Source organism: Centruroides vittatus, unplaced genomic scaffold (genome assembly GCF_030686945.1).
Source record: "Centruroides vittatus isolate TY-2023 unplaced genomic scaffold, ASM3068694v2 contig_273, whole genome shotgun sequence".
In the NCBI taxonomy this organism is placed as follows: Eukaryota; Metazoa; Arthropoda; class Arachnida; order Scorpiones; family Buthidae; genus Centruroides; species Centruroides vittatus.
In genome coordinates, this window is record NW_027121739.1 from 1,961,348 (window position 1) to 1,984,222 (window position 22,875).

Here is a 22,875-nt window from a genome sequence, read left to right on the forward strand (position 1 = left end):
TTTTGAATGCTCTTTCAACAAATAATCCATTTTATGGTTAAATTTTACAATTGGGACACTTCTTTTGCCCTTCAAAGCTCATATTTTAGAATTATAGATTCCTCCATCACGATACTATCGATAGTGCCAGCGCTGCCATCTTTCTTTCACCGTCGTTCCTAAATGCCTACAAACAGCAGCGCACTCCAGTAGTAGCGGAGACGCAGGGCTCCGCTACTACGGGAGTGCGCTGCTGTTACGCTGCTCCTAACATACTAAACAAACGGGTTACGTTTGTTTAGTATGTTAGGAAAACACTAACGCACCCATGGAGCAGTCGCCAATTATGCCGGAAAGTCCGTTGTTCGCAGCCAGTCCGTTGCTCGAGTCATGTAACGGCCAAACAGAAAGTCCGTTGTTCGCAGCCAGTCCGTTGCTCGAGTCACGTAACGGCCAAACAGAAAGTCCGTTGTTCGCAGCCAGTCCGTTGCTCGAGTCACGTAACGGCCAAACAGAAAGTCCGTTGTTCGCAGCGTCCGTTATTCGAGGCGTACGTTATACGAGGCACCACTGTACTACAATTTCCAGAAAAAAAAATGTACAGATTATAAACCTTTATCAATTTTTAATTTCTATTTGAATTAGTGTAATATCTAGTTATCAATTCAGTAATAAAACAAAGAAGAGATAATGTATAACCGATAAGGAGAACAACGAAACTTCCTGCAAGTTCTTCTAATTTTAGCGGGTGAACTTCATCCTTACCTTCATGTAGAGGAAGATACTCTTTTTCGATGATACGTTTAACAATTCCAACTTCAAATAAACGAGTTATGCTATAATGAAGAATGTAAAATGCAATCAGAATATGTCTGTTACACAATTGTACTAGAAACGATGAAAGATAATTTTACGTCCTTACATTTTGTTGATAGAACGTTTGTATGGAAAATCTTTTCTAAGCAAATATCCTACAACGGTTATATGAAAATTATCTTCACTTAGTGTCGACTTGAACTGAAATAATGGCATAACTTTTCCTATCATAAAAATCTCTGCCTCAATGAAAGCGTAACGTTCATTTTTGATTTTGGTAGCTGCAGCGGATGAACTTGATACTAACATATCTGGATTTTTTTCCATGTAGTTTCTTAATATTTCTATATCAGTTGATTTATTTCCCTGAAATAAAATATATGAAATTAACTATAATTATCACCGGTGGCCGAGTGGACTCCGTCTCCGCTTAGAAGGGCGGTGACCAGACCCTAAACACCGGAGGGGGGGGAGTTCGCGCCTTAGTCGGACGAGCTGGCAGCCGGAGTTTTTTCCGGCATTTCCTCCTTCCCAATGACGCCTGAATAGGGGCCAGCTTCCCCCAAGTCCTCCCGGAAGGCAGTTCTATCTCTCCCTCTCGCATCGTCGCACCGTCTACTAAGACCGTTATACCCTATTCACACTGTACATTTTAAGCGGGATTAAAATTTAAGCAGAATTAAGTTAAGTCGCATTGTCGAAAACAAGATTAACTACTCGTTCACACTAGATAATTAAAGCGAATTATTCGCTTAGCCCTCAAGTGGGTGTACTCAATATTACATTTTAAATAAAATCAAACTTTTTGCTTATTTTTCATAAATCATCATAAATTAATTTATATTTAGTAATTTAAATTATAAATAACTTATTTAAAGAGCATAAGACGTTAGTTAGGATTTATTAACATTTATTATCAGTGATGTCGTTGTCGTTGGCAGCACGATTCTCTCAATGTTTATATCACTTTAGCGATAGAACTGTGATAATAATGGATTTTTGACAGAAATTTTTATATATATATTTTTTCGTAAACAAGAAATTTGTATTATCATTTAAACTTCTTGTACCGAAGCAGCGTATACATGCTAACAGAGAAGAGTATCGTTTGTTCGAACATTTGTACCTACACGTCTGCTTCCGCCATTATTTTTGAACTTGTGACGGACCTCGTGGAAAGCTTGAAGCGACTTAAGCTCCTTTGAGAAAGCGATTTAAGCCGAGCCGGTTGTTTGTAGTTAAACCGGTTTAACGTTAAGTCAGTTCCGTTCATATTTCATACCTTAAGCTGGCTTAGTCATTTAAGCTGGCTTAAAATGTACAGTGTGAATAGGGTATAAGGCCGACTCTTCGGTCGCTGTGCGATCATCCTCCTGTTCTTCCGGAGTATAAGCAAAAAGCAATACACTCCTCTATCAGTCAAGTCTCTATAGCAGACTAAACGAAATGAAACTATAATTATTATAACTATACTCAACTGTTATATCTATACTACACTTCTATAGATATTAATATTGAAAATATAAGTTTATAATGCTTTAATTTCTCGAGTTAAATAATCAATTATGAAAAACTTAAGTTTCCATTTTCGACGTAAGTCATAAATAAAAGAAAAATATACATATTTTTTCTTTTCTTTGCTTGGAGGTGTAAATCTTTAGTAAAAATTTTTAACACAATAAAAATTGCAAGTCTCTTAGCTTGACTGACAAAAAATTCATCATCTAAATTTAATTATAAAAAATAAAACATTTGCAATCGCCAAATGTGAACGAAAACAAATTAATTAAATCGTAAAAGTTATAAATAATAATAAGTGAAACGTTAAAAAACTGAAAAATTAAATCTTTACTTATACAGGTATACGTCGCCATACGTCGATAATTGGTTCCAGGAGAGGCGACGTAAGTCGAATTTACTACGGTTTAAAACCCCAATAATGAACACTTAAAGACCGCTAAATAAGACGACAACACAGAAACACAGATGTTTTCATGTTTCGTTCTTTAGATTTATGATGATTATATTAACATTTACTGTAAATGTACATATTTTAATATGATTTTATGTGCTTTTAACGCTTTTCTAGTGATATTACGACTTCATATTTGTGACTGACGGATGTAAAGTCAAATAAAATAAACTCAAACTTGACTTTTTATTATTCCATATACTTTTTTGACAAACGACGTATAATCGAGAACGACGTAACTCGAAACGACGTAACTCGAGGTATACCTGTATATAATAATTTTAAAAATAACAACAGAATACATTTCATCGCTTGATTTTAAAAGTTAAGATTTAAGATTAAATTAAACAATATTAAATTTGAATTTAGGTTTAGAAAAAGAAAATTTTGAGAGAAGTCTGCCCATTTCAACTAAGAAAAAGTAAAGTTGAAACAAAGAGTTTTTATATTGAAATGATTATAATTTACAGTAACATTTACAGCAAATAATAAATAAGTATACTACACTTTTAGATTATAAATCTTCGAAAATAGACATTGAGTATTTGATTTATAAAAATATAAGTCTACTCAACTGGTAAATTGAAGGCTATTCTATTTCGAATTGTCCCACATGAATATTCTCCATTTTTTACGGCAGTGGCTAATTCATTTATGGTTCTTGGAGCCGGTTCATAAGAAGGTGTGGTCAGAAAGGAAATTAATGTCCCAGAATAGCCAAATCCTAATACAGAGATTAATAATAAACAGAGTCCAATCGATAATCTTGAAGAGTAACCCATTGTGTTGTTTAAATTAGTTCCTGAAAATTGTTTTAAAGTATATTAAAGCAAGAATATGGGCAATTAAAAAAGTATATCTGGTATATTTGCGTACAAACCTTTCATGCAGCATGATGCCAGCAGAAACATAAATGCTTTCTGTAATGACCAAAAATTCCTGGATTTCTTTATATTTTGTCCACAGTTTATTATCTGCGGTAAGATGATTCCAAGTAGCACGATGGAAATTCCAAGTGCAATCCAAAGCTAGTATATTAATACAAATAAATTATTATAAGTGAAATTAACGAATTTACACTGATGTATCGTTGAGTTATTTAAGAAATACAACTTATATCAATTTGAATATTTACATCAAGTATATGCAGTGGTGATATTCAGCGGGTTCGCACAGGTTCGCCGAACCCGTTGGTAAAATTTTCAGTTTCCCGAACCTTGTTAAACACACGGAATATTTCTCAGTGGTTTTTATTAAATATATTAAAATATACGTATTATACTCTGTAATACTACTAAACTAGAGCTTTATACTCCGTTCACACCGAGCATTTCAATCTAGATTGTGAGCGAGGTCGGGGACTATGTCTTGGTGCGATCTCTCTCGACCGTTTCAATCTCGACCGAAACGAGGTTTAATCGCGATCGATTCAAGAAAGTTCTTGAAACTAGATCCAGTCATAAGGGAGATCCCACAACCCTTCGCGCGTGAGATAATACCAGATGGCCGTGGAAGACGTGTCGGGCTATGGAAAGCGAAATAAAAAGGATATTGTATTACGAGAGATGATGACATCTGTCTACTATGAGTAGTGAGATTCGGGGTGAAAAATTTCTCTGCCTAAGAAAAAAAATGGTCGACAGCACTAATATACTATTGTTACCTGGTCTTCGCCCAGGGTTCGTTACGTTCCAAATACGCCACTGATTATTAGATATATCGCAAGAGAAGTTATTGTATTTATTTCTAGCCAAAACTTCCATTTTGTTTGTCGGTGATTGTCAGGGAAAAATTTTCTGCTAGCGAACCCTTTGTTAACTATTTCGAATATCACCATTGAGTATATGAATTTACTAGCTGTTACCCGCGAGTTCGCCCGCACGGATTTTGCAAGCAAACATCATTTAGATTTAGTACTTCAACAACCTTAGTAATTGTTACATAACACTTACCGCTGAGAATGATGAGAATTGCCAAAATCAAGTGAACTGTTTTTAATTTAATCAATTTTCTGGAACGTTTACAATCGTTTTATAATCGAATCAATATGCAATAACAAATTCGAATTTAAAACGCTTCGAACCTTTGGTAAAAAATCGATATATTTATAAATATTTATAACAATGTCTGAAATGTTATCAATTTAATACACCTGAGTACTCAATGAAGACTAAACGTAGTTGCAAACAAAAAATCGCATCTAAAATAGTACAGTAAAAACCGTTCTTCAGATTAAGCCTTAATCCTCTCTCTCTCCCCCGCAGGGAATTTCGAAAAATCTCTTTGTAGTGTGGTTTTTCATGACGTACCCTACCAGTGAACCAAATTTCACCTCTTTAGGTTCAGCGGTTTGCTTTGGGCGATGATAAATCAATCACTCTGTCAGTCAGGACAAATAATTTAAATATTTAGGTAAATTTAAATGTATTATAAGAAACGAGCAATTATTTATTGTGGCACAGTCACAATTAGAGGCTGTAACTTTTAATCTTGTTTTTAAATTTATTTAATTTAAAATATATGCTCACTACTCAAGTTAGCTGTGTCCTGCCGCTGTACATCATATGTTTCCATTTAGCAACGTTCGTTAAGTAAACGAAGAATTTAATATAATATATCAATCACTCATATTTCAGGAGAATTGATATAGAGTGTTGATGCTGATAATGAATGCTGATGTTGATAATTAAAAATATTACATAAATGTGAGTAGTCTATATATACCAATTCTAGTCTACCTAGATGCAAACGCCCCAAAATGTGAATGACTTTTAATCAGAAAATTGTAAAAAATCATAAAATTTTTAAATCAAATCACTTAAAAATCATGAAAAATTATATAATTTTGAAATCGTTTGCTTTTTAGAAAATTTCAATCATTCACATGGCCCAAAACGTTTAAGACTGATAAATATGAATGAAAAAATAAAAAAATTATAAAAAGTATTCGTTTGTTTTTTAAAGGTAAAATTTTGTAGTGGAAGAACTCATCTTCCATTGTTGTTAATACTCCTATTATTAAAGTTGGAAAATGTAAATGTCGCAACAGTGAAATAATCTCTGACTCTTCTACATAGTCTTTTAAAAAATGAATATTTAATGAAAAATAATTTTTTAGACTTAAAGTTAGAATCATTTATATTAATCAAAATTTAATCATGTAAAAATTATCTATCAATATGCAAAATCTATCTCGTGGTGTATATAAAAAATCTTCCATGAGGCGTATCAAAATAATTCATCTTACGTGTACGCCCGCTTCTATCCTTATAAATATAATACGTCTCACCATTGTGAGTTATTACCAACTTAAGATCAATCACCATTTATATAGGAAAAATTTATTCAATATAACTTATAAATAATGAAATATCATATCTAACGATTTTATTATCATCTGCTTCCTCATAATACGGATTTTTTTCTATATTTTTAATTGTGATTATATGTCTTTCATAAAATGGAATAGTTTCATTTATGACTATACTAGCAGGCCCGGCGTTGCTCGGGCAAAAGTAACGATAGCGAAGATTAAGATTATTACGTTATAGTCAAAAAAGAAAAAAGAGTAATTTCATCACGAACTAAGTATTTCTAAAGAAAAGTCGAATTTGAAAATCGAGTGTTCTGATATGGTTCGATTTTCGCGACGTGTTCTGATTATATCGTTCGATTTTCATCGAATGTTCTAAAGAAGAAAAGTCGAGAAAAACCGACCTAATCTGTTTAAATTTGAAAATCGAATATGTTCTAACATATTACTCTTTTTCTTTTTTTTTCCTTCAGCGCCGGTATATCTTGCACGTCACTTTCTCTTGTTCTCGATTGTTACTTAACACTTCCATTGTTGATGGAAGTGTTAAGCCTTAATCTTGTCCCTCTCCCCAGTGGGGAGGAATTTCGAAAAATCCCTTCTTAGCGTGCATTCTCGTGATGTACCCTAACTGTGTACCAAATTTCAACTTTTAACTCCTAACCGTTTGGGCTCTTAACATTTCCATTGTTACGTAACACTTCCATTGTTGATGGAAGTGTTAAGACTTAATCTCGTCCTTCTCTTCCGTGGGGAGGAATTTCGAAAAATCCCTTTTCAGTGTGCGTCCTCGTGACGTACACTAACTCTGTACCAAATTTCAAATTTCAACTCTTCACCGTTTGGGCTCTGCGCTGATTATTATTATTATTATTATCAACTCGTCTCAATTATATATATAGATAAGTTTCTCCTTTCTGTTTTTTTTAAAAGAAAGTACTAATTTATCATTGATAAATATACCCATAGGTAATTCACAATCGCTTGCAAAATAAATTTTACGAATGAATCCATCAGATTCAAACATGTATTTTAAATTGTAATTTATTCTATCACTATCATTAATAGAAAAATCACCTAAAGTTAAATAAAACTCTGCACCATAAAAAGGAATTCTAGCTTTACTCTTATACAAAAAACACTTTAATATGAATGAAATATTACTTGAAGTATCTACGTAAAATTTTGTAGCAGTCTCTAGGTCAGATGTAGGATGTGTTAAGTTCATTATTCTTTTATTTTTGCATCAAACACTTCGTTTTTTATAGTTAAAGCATTATTCTCTAAATATCGTCTATTCACAACATTTTTGTTTTCCGTTGGATCATTAACATTACCAATTCTTTTGTTTTTTGTATTGAAAGTGCCATTATGTAATTGCAGACATTTACTATCTAATTCCTGAAGTATTTTACTCGTTTTTGTTATAAATTTATTAATGCTTAAAACTAAATCATTAATATTTTTTGTAAATCAGTTTTATCAGTTATATGATTTTCTTCTAATATTTTTAATTTATTAGCATTTTATTTAGCAAAAGGTAGAAAATCTTTATTTAATTCACCGATTATTTCTAATTTATTATCAATATATTCCTTGGTTGCAGCATCGTTTTAATTCGTTGGATTCCCACAATATTTTAAGATCTCATTTTGCATATCATAATTTCCGTCATACGTTAATTTGAAACCATTACCTGGAGGACCAGGAGGACCTTCTTTTAGTTCTTAGTAATATTCACCAAAAGGAAACCAAGCCATTTATTTACTTTAAAGTTTTAATGGTTTCAAAAGTCTTATTATACATATTCATAAATCCTTTCCTTTTTTCGACTAAAACGAAATAAAATCTATGCGGTTTAGCGGGTGTTTGTCTCAATTGTCAAAAGAATTCAACTTTCAGATTATCAACATTATTATAAGAGGCATAAGAGGAAACATCGAAATGAATATAGGATAAAGTCGTCCATAGTTTGTATAACTTCTGTGCTAAGATTCTGTGCTATTTGTATTTAATCCTGCTGCTAAGAAATCTGAATAATATCTCGAATAATTTAATTCTCTATGTTTAAAACAAACATTATAGTCTTTTGTTGGATATTTATCGTTATTAATTCTTAACCAGCTTCTCATCATATCTAAGTTATCGAATATCGTAATATTTTGATTATGATCGTTTTCCTTTTCTTTATATTGTGAGATTACAAAAATATTTCTGATCTCATCTGTGGTTGTATTTACAATTATTGTACCGCTAGAACCATTTTGGACATTACCTTTAATTAATCTAACAGAACACCAATTAATTTCTATATCAGATGAGGGATTTAGGGATAGAGTATTAAAACTAACTTGTTCAGGATATAGCTTAATATGTGGTAACCAAAGCGAAATATCTGATATTATTACTTTATAATTTGGATTGTCAACGTTGGTATAGATCATATCATTATTCGAATTTCTCCAAAACACAAATCTAACATCAATGTTTGTTATTATTTTCCTAGAGTCGTTGAAAAATCCAAACAACTGTTTAATTGGTATCCACAATTTGATCTTGTTGCTGTTTTTAGTTAATATCCATCTTTCTGTAAATCCTTCATTATAATTTGCATTTTTCTTTAATCCTTTTAGAAAAGTCTCCATTTTTGCTCTAGTTTCAAGATCTTGATCACCTGATCCATCAAATATCAAAATTTGTTTATCTAGCGATTCCGAGGTGTCAATGAAAAACAACATATTAGTTGCTTCAGAGGTAGAATAATCTTTTGTAAAGTTTATAAGACCGTTAATGTGATGAACCAATGAGGGCAATTCAATTTCTTTAATTAATGTCTTACCAATGTGTAATTTTGATCTTAAGAACATGTTTCCTGTATTTACCAAAGTTACGTTATCATTTTCAATCGAAGAACCATCGTGCTTTGTAATTTTCAATTCTAGACAGATATAACCACTAGAAAATAAAATCATATCATTTACATCTTTAATATTAAATTCGTATTTCGTTTATTCCTTTTCATCGACGGTAACTTTGTCTTATCTATGCTGTTTGTACTCAAAACTTTCGATTTAATTGTTGTAATAATTTGGAAAAGTTAAATCCCAAACCTTTTCCATTTATTAGTATAAAAATTTCTTTAATCCTGTTCCATATAAACTTTATTTAGTTAAAATATTCCTTACTCTATCTTCCACAGTCGGTGATTTTTTAGATAAAATACTCCCAAGTTTATTTTTTACAAGCTGTTTCTCCTTATCCTCAACAACAGATTTAGCCTGACTTCCTGTTATTTGCAATAACTTCTTGCCAGCTGTCTTAATTGCATCAATAAATATATTTCCACCATAATATTTTTTATTTCGAACTAACAGTCTATGCTTATTGTAATTCATTTATTTAATTTAGAATTAAACGGTTTATCGTTTAATTCTAAATTAAATAAATGAATTACAATGAACTCTCTGTTAAGATCGATCAAATTATCCACATTCGAATTCTATAAATATAATGATTTCTATTAATGTCTGCAAATATAGGATTAATCTCTTCAATTTTTGTCAAACTTCCAGGTGGATGAGACGGCGTAAATGAATATAGAATATCGCTCGTGTAATCGTTGTACTCTACTCCGCTGATTACATCACAATGAATATGAATATCATCTACTTTAGAAATATTTGCTATGTATTTTCCATTCTGTTCTTCATCTTCGTATATCTTTGGTTCAAAGCCTAATAACTCATGGAATTTACCTTTACTCAGATCAATTTTATATCCATGTTCTAAATGAATTATAAATCTTGTTGTTGCAAAATGAATTCCAAACTTTATAGAAAGAATTCCAAAGAATTTTACTAAAACGTTATTTAATTCTCGAAGAGTGTAATTTCCATTTTCTATCGTTACGTCATGCCACTTTGTTTTATCAAAACATCTAAAGGTATAATTATGAAATTTTTCATCGATATTACGCCAAGAAACCCACATAGACATTGATTTCAATGCTAATTTCGATTTGTTTACAGGTATTGGATTTTTAAACTCTATTGTCAAGTCTTCTGACTTATCAGCATTTTTCGAATCTAAGACTATTAGTTAAATTTATATAAAACAAAATTCTCATTAAACTCACTCGGTTCTTGCGTAAATGAATATTAAACTTCAAAGGGTGATTTACCTTTATTTCTTTCTACTATGTATTTTATGCAATAGTAACCACATCTAACAGATGTAGGATTCTGAAGAAAACTAGAGTTATATCTTATTTCTTTTTTAGATGTTTTTAAATATTTTATGATTTCTTTTGTAATTATCTCTCTTTTCAATCTTACATTTTTTAACTTATATTCTCCAAAAGGATCAATGAATTCAACGAAGGGATATTTGGGATCGTTATAATAACAAACCCAGTGTGTGTCATCTCCAGTTGAAATATCTAAATTAATTATATCATTTTCAAATTTTCTAAATGTTTTTGGTAATAGATCAATTGTAAAAACACCTCTAAATCCTTTTTCGTTTTTTATATTATCGTTTATCATTTCGTTGCATATTTCCAATTCTGAATCACTCCTTTCCCTAGTTTGAAATTTGGCCATATTGGCCCTAAAGGGCCTTGAGGAAGAAAGCTTCCACGTTTTTTTTTCATTACATCTTGATCCAGTTGCTTTATCTTAAGCTTTTTTGATTCCCCATCCTGCTCTGCCCGATAAAGCTCCTGTAGCTAAAGTTGTGAAAATTGGAATTAAAAATGGCAAGAAGCCTCCATTCTTTTTTGATTGTGTTCTGCTTATTTTTATTCTCTTTCCTTCATTAATATTTTTTATTTGAGTTTTCGTTAAAAATATATCATGATTACGAGGTTTTTAAGATTTATCTATTTGTAAATTTACTTCTTCGTCATTCTTTAAAGCTGATTTCAATTTATTTTTTTGAGATTCGCTGAGATAAACTCTGGTCTTAATATACTTACTCATTTACTAATATAAAAATTTTGAATAAAACTCTTTCACCGTATCGGCTGTTATTTCACCTGACTTTAATAATAAATCTAGAATTTCAACAATGTTATTATATACTTTTTTATCTCCTCCTTGTTAGGAGGAGATAAAAAAGTATTAGCTTACCAGTTAATTTTTCTAATTCTCTAACTAATCCTTCTCCACTAATTTTAAATGATTGCGAAGCAGACTTTAAAACTTTCAATTTTTCTCTATAAAGTTTAAATAAATCTAAATCGGCTTGATACAAATTTAACTCCACTTCTAATGGTTTTCTTTGAAAACCATCTGTTGATTTCATCAATTTTCTGTTCACTTTTGCTTGAAACGAACCTAATGATTTAGTTCTTCTTTCAGCTTTTTCGAGCATTTCATCTGTTTCATTGGGTTTATTAATTAATTGTGATGGTAGAATAAAGCTATTTTGCTCTAAATACGAAGCATCTAATCTTTCATTTAAATTTTCAGCAGTATATCTATATTTCCTTTTTTGGCGTAGATTCAACTAATGTTGATTTAGCTTCAGGAAGTTGAGGAAATGTTGAATCAATAGTAGAAGAAATTGTTATATTAGGAATAGCATCTACAATAGCTTTTAAATCTTGTCTAACATCCTGTATAGGAACTTCTAATTTCTCTGTAACTGGCTTATGAAATTCTGAAAGACTTTTTTCATATTTTGATTTACCTAATAATTGTTCTCCATTCTTCTTTCTTATTGTTCTATTCTGATTAGCTAAAGTAAGTAACGCTTTCTTTGTCTTCTCATCCATTTACTAAGTTGAAAAAAACATTAAGTTTAAGCTAAAATATATTTCAGCTCCTCCATTTCTCCATTATCTCCATTTATATAGAAAAAAATTTATTCAATATAATATCATTTATTACAAATTCTTGCTAACAATGAAACAACTATATTTTTATAATTATTTTCAATAAATTCGTCGGAGAATCTTTTCTTTAAAATAACATCACACCATTCAATTTTATTTTCATGTTTTATAATAAAATCTTTGGATAATTCTTGATATTAAACAACTATTTTCCAGTCTAATACACTTAATTGATCTATGTCTTCGAGTAATTTTTCTGATATGTTTTGATATCTTATAAGTGATTTTAAATTTAATTTTAGAGCATTTTCCTAATAAAGTCATTATCTAAATTTCGATATCGAGATATCACATCCCAATCTACTTTATTTGCATATTCTATAATAAATTTCGAAGATAACGATTGATGTATAGAAATGAGTTGCCAATTAACTTTTTCAGCGTGTTGTCTTACAAAATTTTCAGTGAGAATTTGATGTTCTGATATTTTTTTCCCCAATTAACTTTATCTTTAAATTCATTAATAAAAAATTCAGATAACTTTTGTATTTGAGATGTTGAATCCCAATTAATTTTATCTGTAAATTCTCTTATAGAACGTTCTGATAACTTTTGATATATTGAAATGAAATCCCAGTTAACTTCATCTTTCAATTCTCTTATTATATCTTCTGTTAAATTCTTTCGTTTTGAAAAATTATCCCAATCAATAGCCCTCTTTATTCTAGAGTCCATTTATATAAGAAAAATATTTATTGCCTAATGCAAATGTATGAATTCCATCTTCTAATATATGTCTCTTATCATCATGTGGTGATAATGGTAACTTGTTTATCTTTAAAGAATAATGTTTATGCTTTTTACTTCTAATTAGATTCAATGTTCTATATTTCTCCGTTTTATTAAATAAAGTCTTTATAATCCTCAAGTGAAATTCTCTTATTAACAACACATTTCTAAATATCTTTAGCTTTCTTTTCAACTTTATTCTCAACTTTCAAGCCATACATTTTTGATCTTAATCCAACAAATTCTGTCATTATCATACCATTATTTTTATTTTTTATTTTACCTAAAATTTTCTTGTTTGCTCTAGGTATACCATATTTATTATCTTCTTTATAATCTGATGTATCAAAGTAATTAATCATTGCTTTCATATCCTGGTAGAAATAATCAGTTTTTATATCATAAATGTAAGAATCTGTGTCTTGATATAATAGTTTTATATTATCACCGTATTTCAATTTCATAACATTATAATGGAAATCATACATTATAGTGTTTGATAGATCTAATATACACATTCCTACATATATAGGTTTATTGAATTTTATTTCGTTTTATTCATGTGAATGGCTGAACGATTTTCAGCACATATAGTTCTATCTTTGAAATTAGGTTTAGCTATCAATTTTTCAACCTTTTTCTCATCCTAACATAATTTAATATCAACTCTCTTCTTTATCTTTTCCATTGTCTTTCCAAATACAGAATTATTCATTAGTTTATAAAAATCCTTTTCAAAATCATTATTAGCATTTGTTCTCATTTTTGTATTCACGTCTATATATTTCTTCAACCAATCTGATTGTTTAAATTCTAAAACTCTATGTATCTTTTTAAGTTTCAATCCCATTTGTAGACACTGTTTTAAATTTCTATAATAAATTACAAACTTTTCATTATCATAAAGTGTTGTTAATAACTTTGATTGTTTTGATCCATCAGGCACCCTATTCTCTGCAGCCAAAAGAAGATCTGAATGAAAATCATCTAATTCTATAGGATATTCGAGATGAACTTCTAAAATGTAACCAGTCTCTAAGTCATCAGATATCTGTGTTACATCTGTATTCGTATCAGACCATTTAAATCCTCCATATGGTAAATATTGACTCATGGCCCATCCATATAAGTTATTAGCATCTAAATACATCAAATAATTCGATTCATTTTTCTGTCATTATCTTTCATATATTTATTATTTGTTTGCCATATCTGTTACAACATTGAGAGATTCCACCTCTAATTCCTTTCTCAAGCATTAAAATCATATCATAGTCAGTTAATAAATTAAATCTAATTTAACTTCTTTTGTTTTTAACATAGCATCCCATGATAATTCAGGTACTGTGTAATAAAATGCTGCGTCCAATTTATACGTTTTAGTGCAAAGATCTCTAAAATTCTCAAATATATTTGAAAATATTAGAATGTCTGTTTTCACATACAAATCAGAATATTCTGCCATATTTCTAATATTAAATTCTTCCCATACTTTTAATGCATGATTGTATTTTTCATCTGATACATCAGTTTCATTCAATTCACTATAAAACGTTTGTTTTGATGGTAATCGTGTTTCATTACATTTTAATTCATTGTCTGTATAATCATAGGGATAAACACCCTTTCTAATAACAAGATCTAATTTGTCTTCAGGAAAATATTTCATTGTATTTCTAAATTGTTCTTTTTGTCTATGCTACATGCCATAAATCTGAAAGTCAACGAGTCTTACTTTTATATTTCCAACGCCTTTACCAAATGAAATATATCTTTCTTCATTAAATAAATTTTTTTGTTATCATATCCAAGTTCCTTAACAAATTAATGTGAATTCCACATTATATCCACTTATATTGTGAATAAACACAGGAATAAATGATGGATTCTTATAATTAAAATTACAGCTATCATGTGCTGCCCCTCTATATTTTGAAGTTAGGTGATCGTGATCATTAACTTACTTTTCGTCACTTTTAATAATCTTATTATATATATGACATATATTTGTATTTTTAAATTGTTTAAATTCTTTTTGTGTTAGTGGTTCCATGGGCTTAACGTTTTTTTAGATTTTCTCTATTTCTTCAGTCTGTTTTTTAACATTTCCACAAATTTCTTTCGAGCATTTGGTGCTCTATAAACAACGAATGGTTTGTATTCACCATGAGCATATTTTATGTAATAAGAAAAACTCATGGGATCATGTTTCTGATAAGCCATTGTATATGATATTTCTGGATTTGGCTGACATGTATGCATTTTTTTCGTTAAACATTCCAAATCAGCATAGATGACAAATGGAACTCTTAAAAAGAGTGATTCAACTTTTTAAATTCAATTTGCTCACTCTTGCGAGGCATTTCAATTTTCACAGGCTTACTTTTTTTTACAATAATTTTCATGACTTTTCAATTTATCTTCTGAGTAAAAGTACGTTAAACATCTTTCACATGGCAAAATCTTATGTCCATCTTTTGTAAGCTGGCTTCTAATCAACCGAGATAAATTCTTTATCAAGCAATAATGTGATTTCTGTTCTTCTTTAACACACAACAAATTAACATGTTTATCTAACTTGTTTTCAGTTATTCTTAAAAAATAAATAACATATTTTTTGTTATAACTATATACATTAACAGATATGTTGTTTTTGTTTTCAAATTTTTTAATATTATGTATAACAATGGGAAAATGAATTCCATTAAAATCTAACTCTTGCTCATACTCTTTATATTTTGCAACTCTCTCAGCAAAATATAAAAATTTAAAAATTTAATGATTTTTTAAAATTTTCTGATTAAAAGTCATTCAGATTTTGAGTCTTTTACATTTTGGGGCGTTTGCATCTAGGTGGGCTAGAATTGGTATATATACACTACTAATGTGTTTCATCAAAACTCCAGTACACCCAGCGTAAAAAAGACGTTTTGTGAAAATGCGAAAATTAGTTATTTAAAGACACAGCATAAAATAGCTACGTGATAGAAGTATACAGTTTGTAGGCATTCCTTACAATATTCCATGATATTAGTGAAATTATAATTGAAAAGCCAAGCAGAAATTGGCAAATTTCAGTGTTTGCACTGGGATTTTACTGAAAATGGAAGAATAAACATCAAGAAAGCTGCCTAATTTCATTTCTCTTACTTCACGAAATATGACCCGTTTGCTTTAGTAACAGTGCCATCTTTAGGTCAGGGCCTACGGGGCCCTGCCCCGTGGCCTCAGATTAGGGGCCCTTTAATCTGAAAGTAATAAAGTTACAAATAAAAAATAGGTTAACTGAAATAGTTTAATTGAAGTTTGATTAAAAAGTTTGATTATAATTAAAAACTCAATGATTAATATATTAACTTAATTTTTAAAATAATAATTTTTGTTTGTTTTAGAGTAAGAAAACTTAAAACATTTTGGATACTTTTTTTTCACCACACCTCGGCGAAAATGGTACTTTCTTCCTGCTGCGCTGAAATAAAATCCCACTTCTTGGCATTTGAAGTATATACGATTTTTCACTTCCAAGAAGTGAAAAATCGTATATACACAAATAATGCATCCCTAGGTCTGTAATATACTATTGTTTCTGTTTCCTTAAGGAGGCCCCATCTTGGTCCTGGCCCAGGGGCCCTTACATTCTAAAGATGGCACTGTTTAGTAATAGTATTTTGTTAAATTTTTTAAACATTTGTATAATCAAGCATAATCTCGATCACAAGTTCTTTTGATTACACTGGAATATTACACGGTGTTTTATAAAATGATATACCTTCATATTTTTGAATATTAAGCTGAATTTTCAAATATATCTTGAGAACATACCTCCAGAAAGAAAGGTCGAGTAATACTTTTCCAGTCAGATTTCATTTTTCGTTCTGCAACAATAAATTTAATAAGATTCGTCGTTATAACTGGTGTGTAATCTGGTATGTAGCTTCTAAGAACTAGAGGAAATCCACTCATATCGGCGTCCTACACAAAAATATTAAGTATAAATTCATTATTTATCATAAATAAATCTGATGAAATATTTACATTTAGTCTTTATGTTTAAAGGGTTAATGTTACCTATGGTAGCGAACTCGGCAACAGGGAAATTTTAGAGGGCGACAGGGAAATTCTAGACTGCGTTGGGGAAATTTTTTTTCGCTACATTCAAGATGGCGACGGGGAATTTGTGGGGATTTCGTTATCAATTAATGAAATTCGTAGAGGGCGCTTTGATCCGTAGAATCGCGATTGATCGGAAGTATGCAAATTTTTCCCCCGAGAGTGGAGTAGGCGTGTTGTTGTGCAAAAAAATTTTCTTGAGGTTTTGTTACTTTTGGAATTTTTCTATTATAAGGTAATTAATAATAATTTTAATTTACATTGTGAATTTAAGTGCTTGGAATAAATGTATTGACAAATTTGCTAAGCGTATTCGGCAAGTTTTGGAATAGATTTTTCACAAGTTTGTCATGTCGAGTTGTGATTTGGAGTCGGACGAATTTTGGAAAAAGTGTACTGGGCAACTTTTTATCAGTTAATAGAAGCAGAGTCTTCCGAATTAGGATTAGACGAAAGAATTGATGGCGGACCGAAATTCACCGTAAAACTGGGCCTCCAACACACCGAGGAACTTTGCCAGAAATGTGGCCAAACATGCAAATCGAGTTATCGCAGTGACCGGAAATTATGCGTGATGCGTTGCCGAAAATGCTGGCGGAATAGTTCGGCTCTCGAAGGAACGTTCAAAGGAAATGTGGCAATATGTCATGGGCGAATCTTTTTACATTCATACGGCACTATCTTGGTTTACAGTGCACGACGAGTATTTCGGCAGTTTCCTCGGGTGTTTCTAAAAAGGCAGGCATACACTGATCGAATACATCCCGGTCACGGAAAAATACCTAGTTGGAAAGAACCAGAGACTATTCCGGCTGCTCCCACACCTAATGTCAGCAAGAAAGACAAAAAAGCAAAAGAAAACACAAGACAAAGGTGAAAAAAAAGAGAGAAAAGTGTTAAGACGAAAGGGGGAACAAGAGCATCGTCACGTACCGGAGAGTCTAGTTCTGTCGACGGGAAACGTGGAAAAATCTCAGAAAGAAAGTAAGTTATCCTATTTTTTTTAATTTGTATTTTTTAGAATTGTAAGCGTAGAACGTATGGTAGAAATAATCTCCCCTTCGCCGTCTAAATGTAAGGTAGAAAGAAAAATTCCCTGTCTCCGCGTGTAATGTAGGGGTGGGGAAAAAATCCCTGTCGCCGTCTAGATTGTAGGGTAGAAAAATTTCCCCCTGTCGCCGAGTTCGCTACCATAGGTAACATTAACCGTTTAAAGAAATAAATAAGCTGAAAATATTTTAAACTTAAGATTATTACTAAGCATTTCATTTATTACAACAATTTTAGTTATTTAAATTGTGTAATATTTTTAATTGAAAAAGTTTTTATTAAATTTTTACGTTAATATTCTTTATTTTTATTATTAAATGTTTTATTTAAGAATTTTTGTATTGTATTCTTACATCTTGCCATTTAAGTTTTAGTCTACTTGTAATTAAAATCAATTGCTTAAATTTTGAAATAGTACGATTCCGAGCACGATTAATTAATTAAATTGATGGATTAAAAATAAATACGCATTTAGTTACGAAATGGAAAAAAACTCACTTTCTTGCCATTTGCCTTTCCGTTGACCTCTGACCGTATAGATAAAGACGATCAAATAAACTTACAAATCAACAATCTTTAACATTGTTTTGAATAAGTTTTGAGAACAAATTCAAACATATTGTTATTAATGGGGAAAAAGTCAGAATTGGTTAAATTATGAGGTAAGAAGAGTCACAACCCTTCATTGATGACATCAACGGACTTAAAATTTGTTGCTTTATATGGTAAAAAGAATCAGGATGCCGGGAGAGAAGTATCAACAATGCAGCCCAGTCGTCAAAGTGTTACGGCCTGCCTCGGCCTTACCAGGAACAGATCGCGATCACAAAAATATGAATCATCGTAGTAAAGATCGCACACTCAGGAGGACAAAAGAGGCTCGAAATCGAGCGTCAGGGTGGACTCCATCATAGAAGCAGATGGCCAAAGACTCCCGTCCAGCCATTCTTCAGGCCGAGTCATTTCTCCGAACGACTCTTTTTCGAATCTGTCTCCAGATGCCTAAGGCATGGACGTAGGTCCAATAGAGATATTTCACTTAGAAAATTTTAAAGTTTTCTCTCGGTCGACTTAGATGTAAGTTTTTTGATTCACTAACACAAGATGTGTTATCATTTCAACACTTGGCTGTATTTCATCTTCATTTAGTTGATACGGTTACAAGTACGATAAAACGTTTTGGGCACTTTTTTGCTTGACTTGTCATAAGCACTTTTTCCAACACAGAAAGAATATACATTCATAGGACTGGCATAATATTATACATATATAATTTAATTTAAATAATTTTTTATGTTCAGATATTATAATAAAACGAATTTATGCATAATCTTTCGATATTTAGTCGACTGAGGAGGGGCAGTGCCCAAAACGTGTTATCGTACTTGTAACCGTATCAACTAAATAAAGATGAAATCGTGAGATTAGTAGGGGGTCAGGGGTTAATCCTTGCTGACCACTTACTCTGCACGGGTTGGTAAAACCCGATCTCCTTGTCGGTTGGATGGCTTAGGAAGGCAAAAGTGAGTGGGGAGAGCGTCGGCAAGTGGATAGATGTCTACACGGAAAAAAGATCGACAGGTCGACAGGTTAACACACAAAACATTTATTGATTAACTAGATAACGAACAAAATTGGTACAAGTTTATGCAACTAAAGGCTATTCTATTAAATGCGATTATAGGCGATTAAATATAAGATTACAATTCTAATAAGGACGGCTATGCCTAAAGCCTAATTCTATCTTCGGGGAGAGAGAGTTTACAGAGCCTCTATGCGAGATCGGACGGTAAAGTGGAGTATGGCGGTCGTGTCCTCTCTAATGGAATCCAAGTCCTTTGCATGGAGATCGATGGGTACAAGTATAAGAATAACTTCTGCGTGCTGACGCGCCCTACGCTTCTGGGCGCGCGGCTTTTATAGCGTTAGCGTGAGAAAGTAGTCCGTTATTGACGATGACTTGTCGTTCTTGACAGCTAAGTGTAAACTTTCTCACATAACTGTTGATAGTTGAAAGAGGATGTTTACAATAATTTTCGAACGAAAAAAAAGGAAAGTTTCCTTTCATTTAAAAAATTTCTCGCTGACATCCGCGGTCTCAAAAATACAGTAAATTGTCGAAATGATAACACATCTTGTGTTAGTGAATTAAAGAATTTAAGGAAACACGGGTTTCAGAAGATTAAAAATAAATTAGATATAAGTATTTAGTACTTACCCGTTATATTTTAAGTCCTTAGGAATAGTATCGAAACAAATAATGCTTATGCTTGTATGTAAACCTAATATATTAGTTTAAAATACTTATTGCGTTTTTGCTAATTAAATTGTTTTTATTTGTTTAACTTGTCAACCTGTTATTATCGGAAAAACTGGACACTATTGACGGGCTTATCGCGCCTCCCCACTCGACGGTTAGAAAGCCCTCCTATTTCATTCTAACACCGTAACCGCCATCCAGTGACATTTGATCGGCGTTCACCTGGCTGACACCGATCAAAAGCGTTTGGAGCCATAGCCTCAAATCTCCGGCCTCTCACATTAAATGTTTTATTTAGAAATTTTTGTATTTTATTCTTACATCTCGCCACTCAGGTTTCCTCTACTTGTAATTAAAATTAATGACTTAAATTTTAAGATAGGTTGTTAAATTGAAAAACCCAACTCAAAATGAAGCTTTATTGATTTTTAAAACTTTTAGTCTTTGTGTCTTTATAAATTTCTTTGGTTATCCTGACTAGCTTCTCTGAAACTCTCTTCCTTATTAAACCGGACATCTCACGCTTTCTCCAAATCTACAGAGACTAATTATACTTTCTTATTTCCTTCTAGTTATTTCTACTTAATTTTCTTTGTCACAAAGAGTGCATCAATTGTTCTTCTGCCTTTTACAAAACCAAACTGTTGTTCATCAATTTCTATCATCTTCCTTAATCTACCTTCTACATTCTTTTAAAAAATCATAAATAAATATTCGAAGAGTTGTATTTCTCTGTAGTTATCACATAATAATGGGTCTCTTTTCTGTTTAATTAAAGATTGGTACAATATCACTTCTTTTCTACTGGCTTGGAATGATTTCTTTCATTAACGATATTTTTCATTATATCAAATATTTACTTTTTCACATCTGGACCTACTGCTTTATCCATCATTAACACAAATCCTGAGGTCGTCCATAGTCCTAATCGCATTTTCTATTTCTTCTCTAGTGAAATCCTGTATTTCCTTTAGGTTTTTATCTGTGTTTTTTAATGTTCCTCACTCTTTTTCTTCATTTAGCAATTTATTTAAATATTTTTTCCATTTTCTTATCTACTCTACTTGTGTCAACAAGATTCTGTCTTCATTCCTCAGTGCATTGATTTCCAGAATATTTCTTCTTGCTTATGTTCTGTTCCTTCCTATTCTGTAGATTAATTTTTTTCTTTTTCAATTTCCAGTTTCTGGTACAAATTTTTTCATTTACTGTTTTGGCTATCTCATTGCACTTTTAACTATCACTTTTAAATTCTTATGTTCTATTTTTATCGGCTTGACCTTCTCTTCTCTTTCAAAAATTTGAAAGATTCTTTCTTCTGCTGTCCGGCATGCTCTACCTCCACTAAGAACATTCCACCACTAAGTCTCTCTTCATCGTTTTCTTCCTTTCCTTATCTTCTTGCCACATATGACCTCCACAGTTTCTCTCATGATATTTGCTTTTCTTATCCCACTCTTCACTAATCTCACTGCCCTCCTGTCTCTGGATTACCTTCGTATTCCTCTTCGATATCTGCTGGAATTTGTTAACATTCCCGCTCCCAGTTTCCAGATCTTGAGTCTTGGTTGATATTGTATATTCTTTTTATTATACTTATCTTTCTATGTAATGTCAATAACAACAAATCTTGTTGTTATTTAACATAACATAGACTAGACTTAATCCAGCATAGAAATAATCTAGCTGACTAGACTTTTTTCACTCGTAAATGTCACATGTTCTTCTTTCTTGGTAAACCATCTTTTCACAATTTTTAAGTCATGTGCTTCTGATACTTCTATTATCTTCTCTCTTTCCTCATTTCTCTCTCCATATTTCATGCCTCCATATACTGTCTCTGCACGTTCTTTTCCTTCTTTTACATGGACATTTCAATCTCCAACTATAATGATTTCCTCTATTCCCGTTTTCTGTGACATCTCTTTTAAACTTTCCTCAAAATCCTTTTTATTCTTTTCCACATATCACATCTGGAACAACATGACACCACATTTATTATTCCTGTTTTTAATGAAGCTTACTTAATTAAATTCCGAACACCAAATGATTAACAAATGAAAAATGATTAACTTCTGGGTGCAAGAAATATGGGATGTAAGTATACTTGAAATAAAAAAAACAAGTACAAATTTATTGTAATATGTTTAATATTAATTAATGTAAATGTAACGCAATCGAAATCAATGTTGACAACAGAATATGTGGAACACCAACCAAAGAATGGGTCACAGTATGGTTTATCGGAATAACCTTGGATGATCATCTGCAAACAGAAATATTTGAACATACATCTGTAGTATTCAAAATGTACACCAGTATCAATTTTGTACGTCAGATATTATTCTTACGACTACTTCAGCGTTACTTCCAACAAATAACGTAATTAAGCACTTTATTAATACTATCATATTAGGCAAAATTTGTTTGGATCTCATTCCTTTTCTACTGGAACTTTCTTCAAGTTTCGTGTTTTACTTTACTTGTCTCATTCTTAACAAGAAAAGTTAGAGTACCGATTTGTATTTGCTCTTATCTTTGAGTCTACAAATTTAATCCGATAACAAAAGGAATTTATAACGTTTTAAATGTGACCAGAATAAGAGCCATCTTCTCTTTTGCTGGCTGTTAAGGGTATTGGATGAACAACTTCTTATCTATATGAAATCACTTTAATTGAAATGTGAAAGTCATTTACATTACATTTGTGAGATCTGGAATTCCATTCAAAATTAGAATAATTTTCCCTA

At 31.3% G+C, this 22,875-nt stretch overlaps 1 protein-coding gene across 1 annotated transcript; it reads right to left on the minus strand.

Moving 5' to 3' along the window:
* Nucleotides 1–1,022: 1,022 nt before the first annotated feature.
* LOC136971918 (uncharacterized) lies at nucleotides 1,023–16,668 on the minus strand. The gene is made up of 5 exons (XM_067266442.1): nucleotides 16,528–16,668; nucleotides 3,648–3,795; nucleotides 3,343–3,569; nucleotides 1,099–1,161; nucleotides 1,023–1,034 (listed from the first exon to the last, which is right to left on the minus strand). Exons 1-5 carry the CDS (start codon nucleotides 16,666–16,668, stop codon nucleotides 1,023–1,025), a joined length of 591 nt encoding a protein of 196 aa, XP_067122543.1.
* Between the last annotated feature and the right edge of the window lie 6,207 nt (nucleotides 16,669–22,875).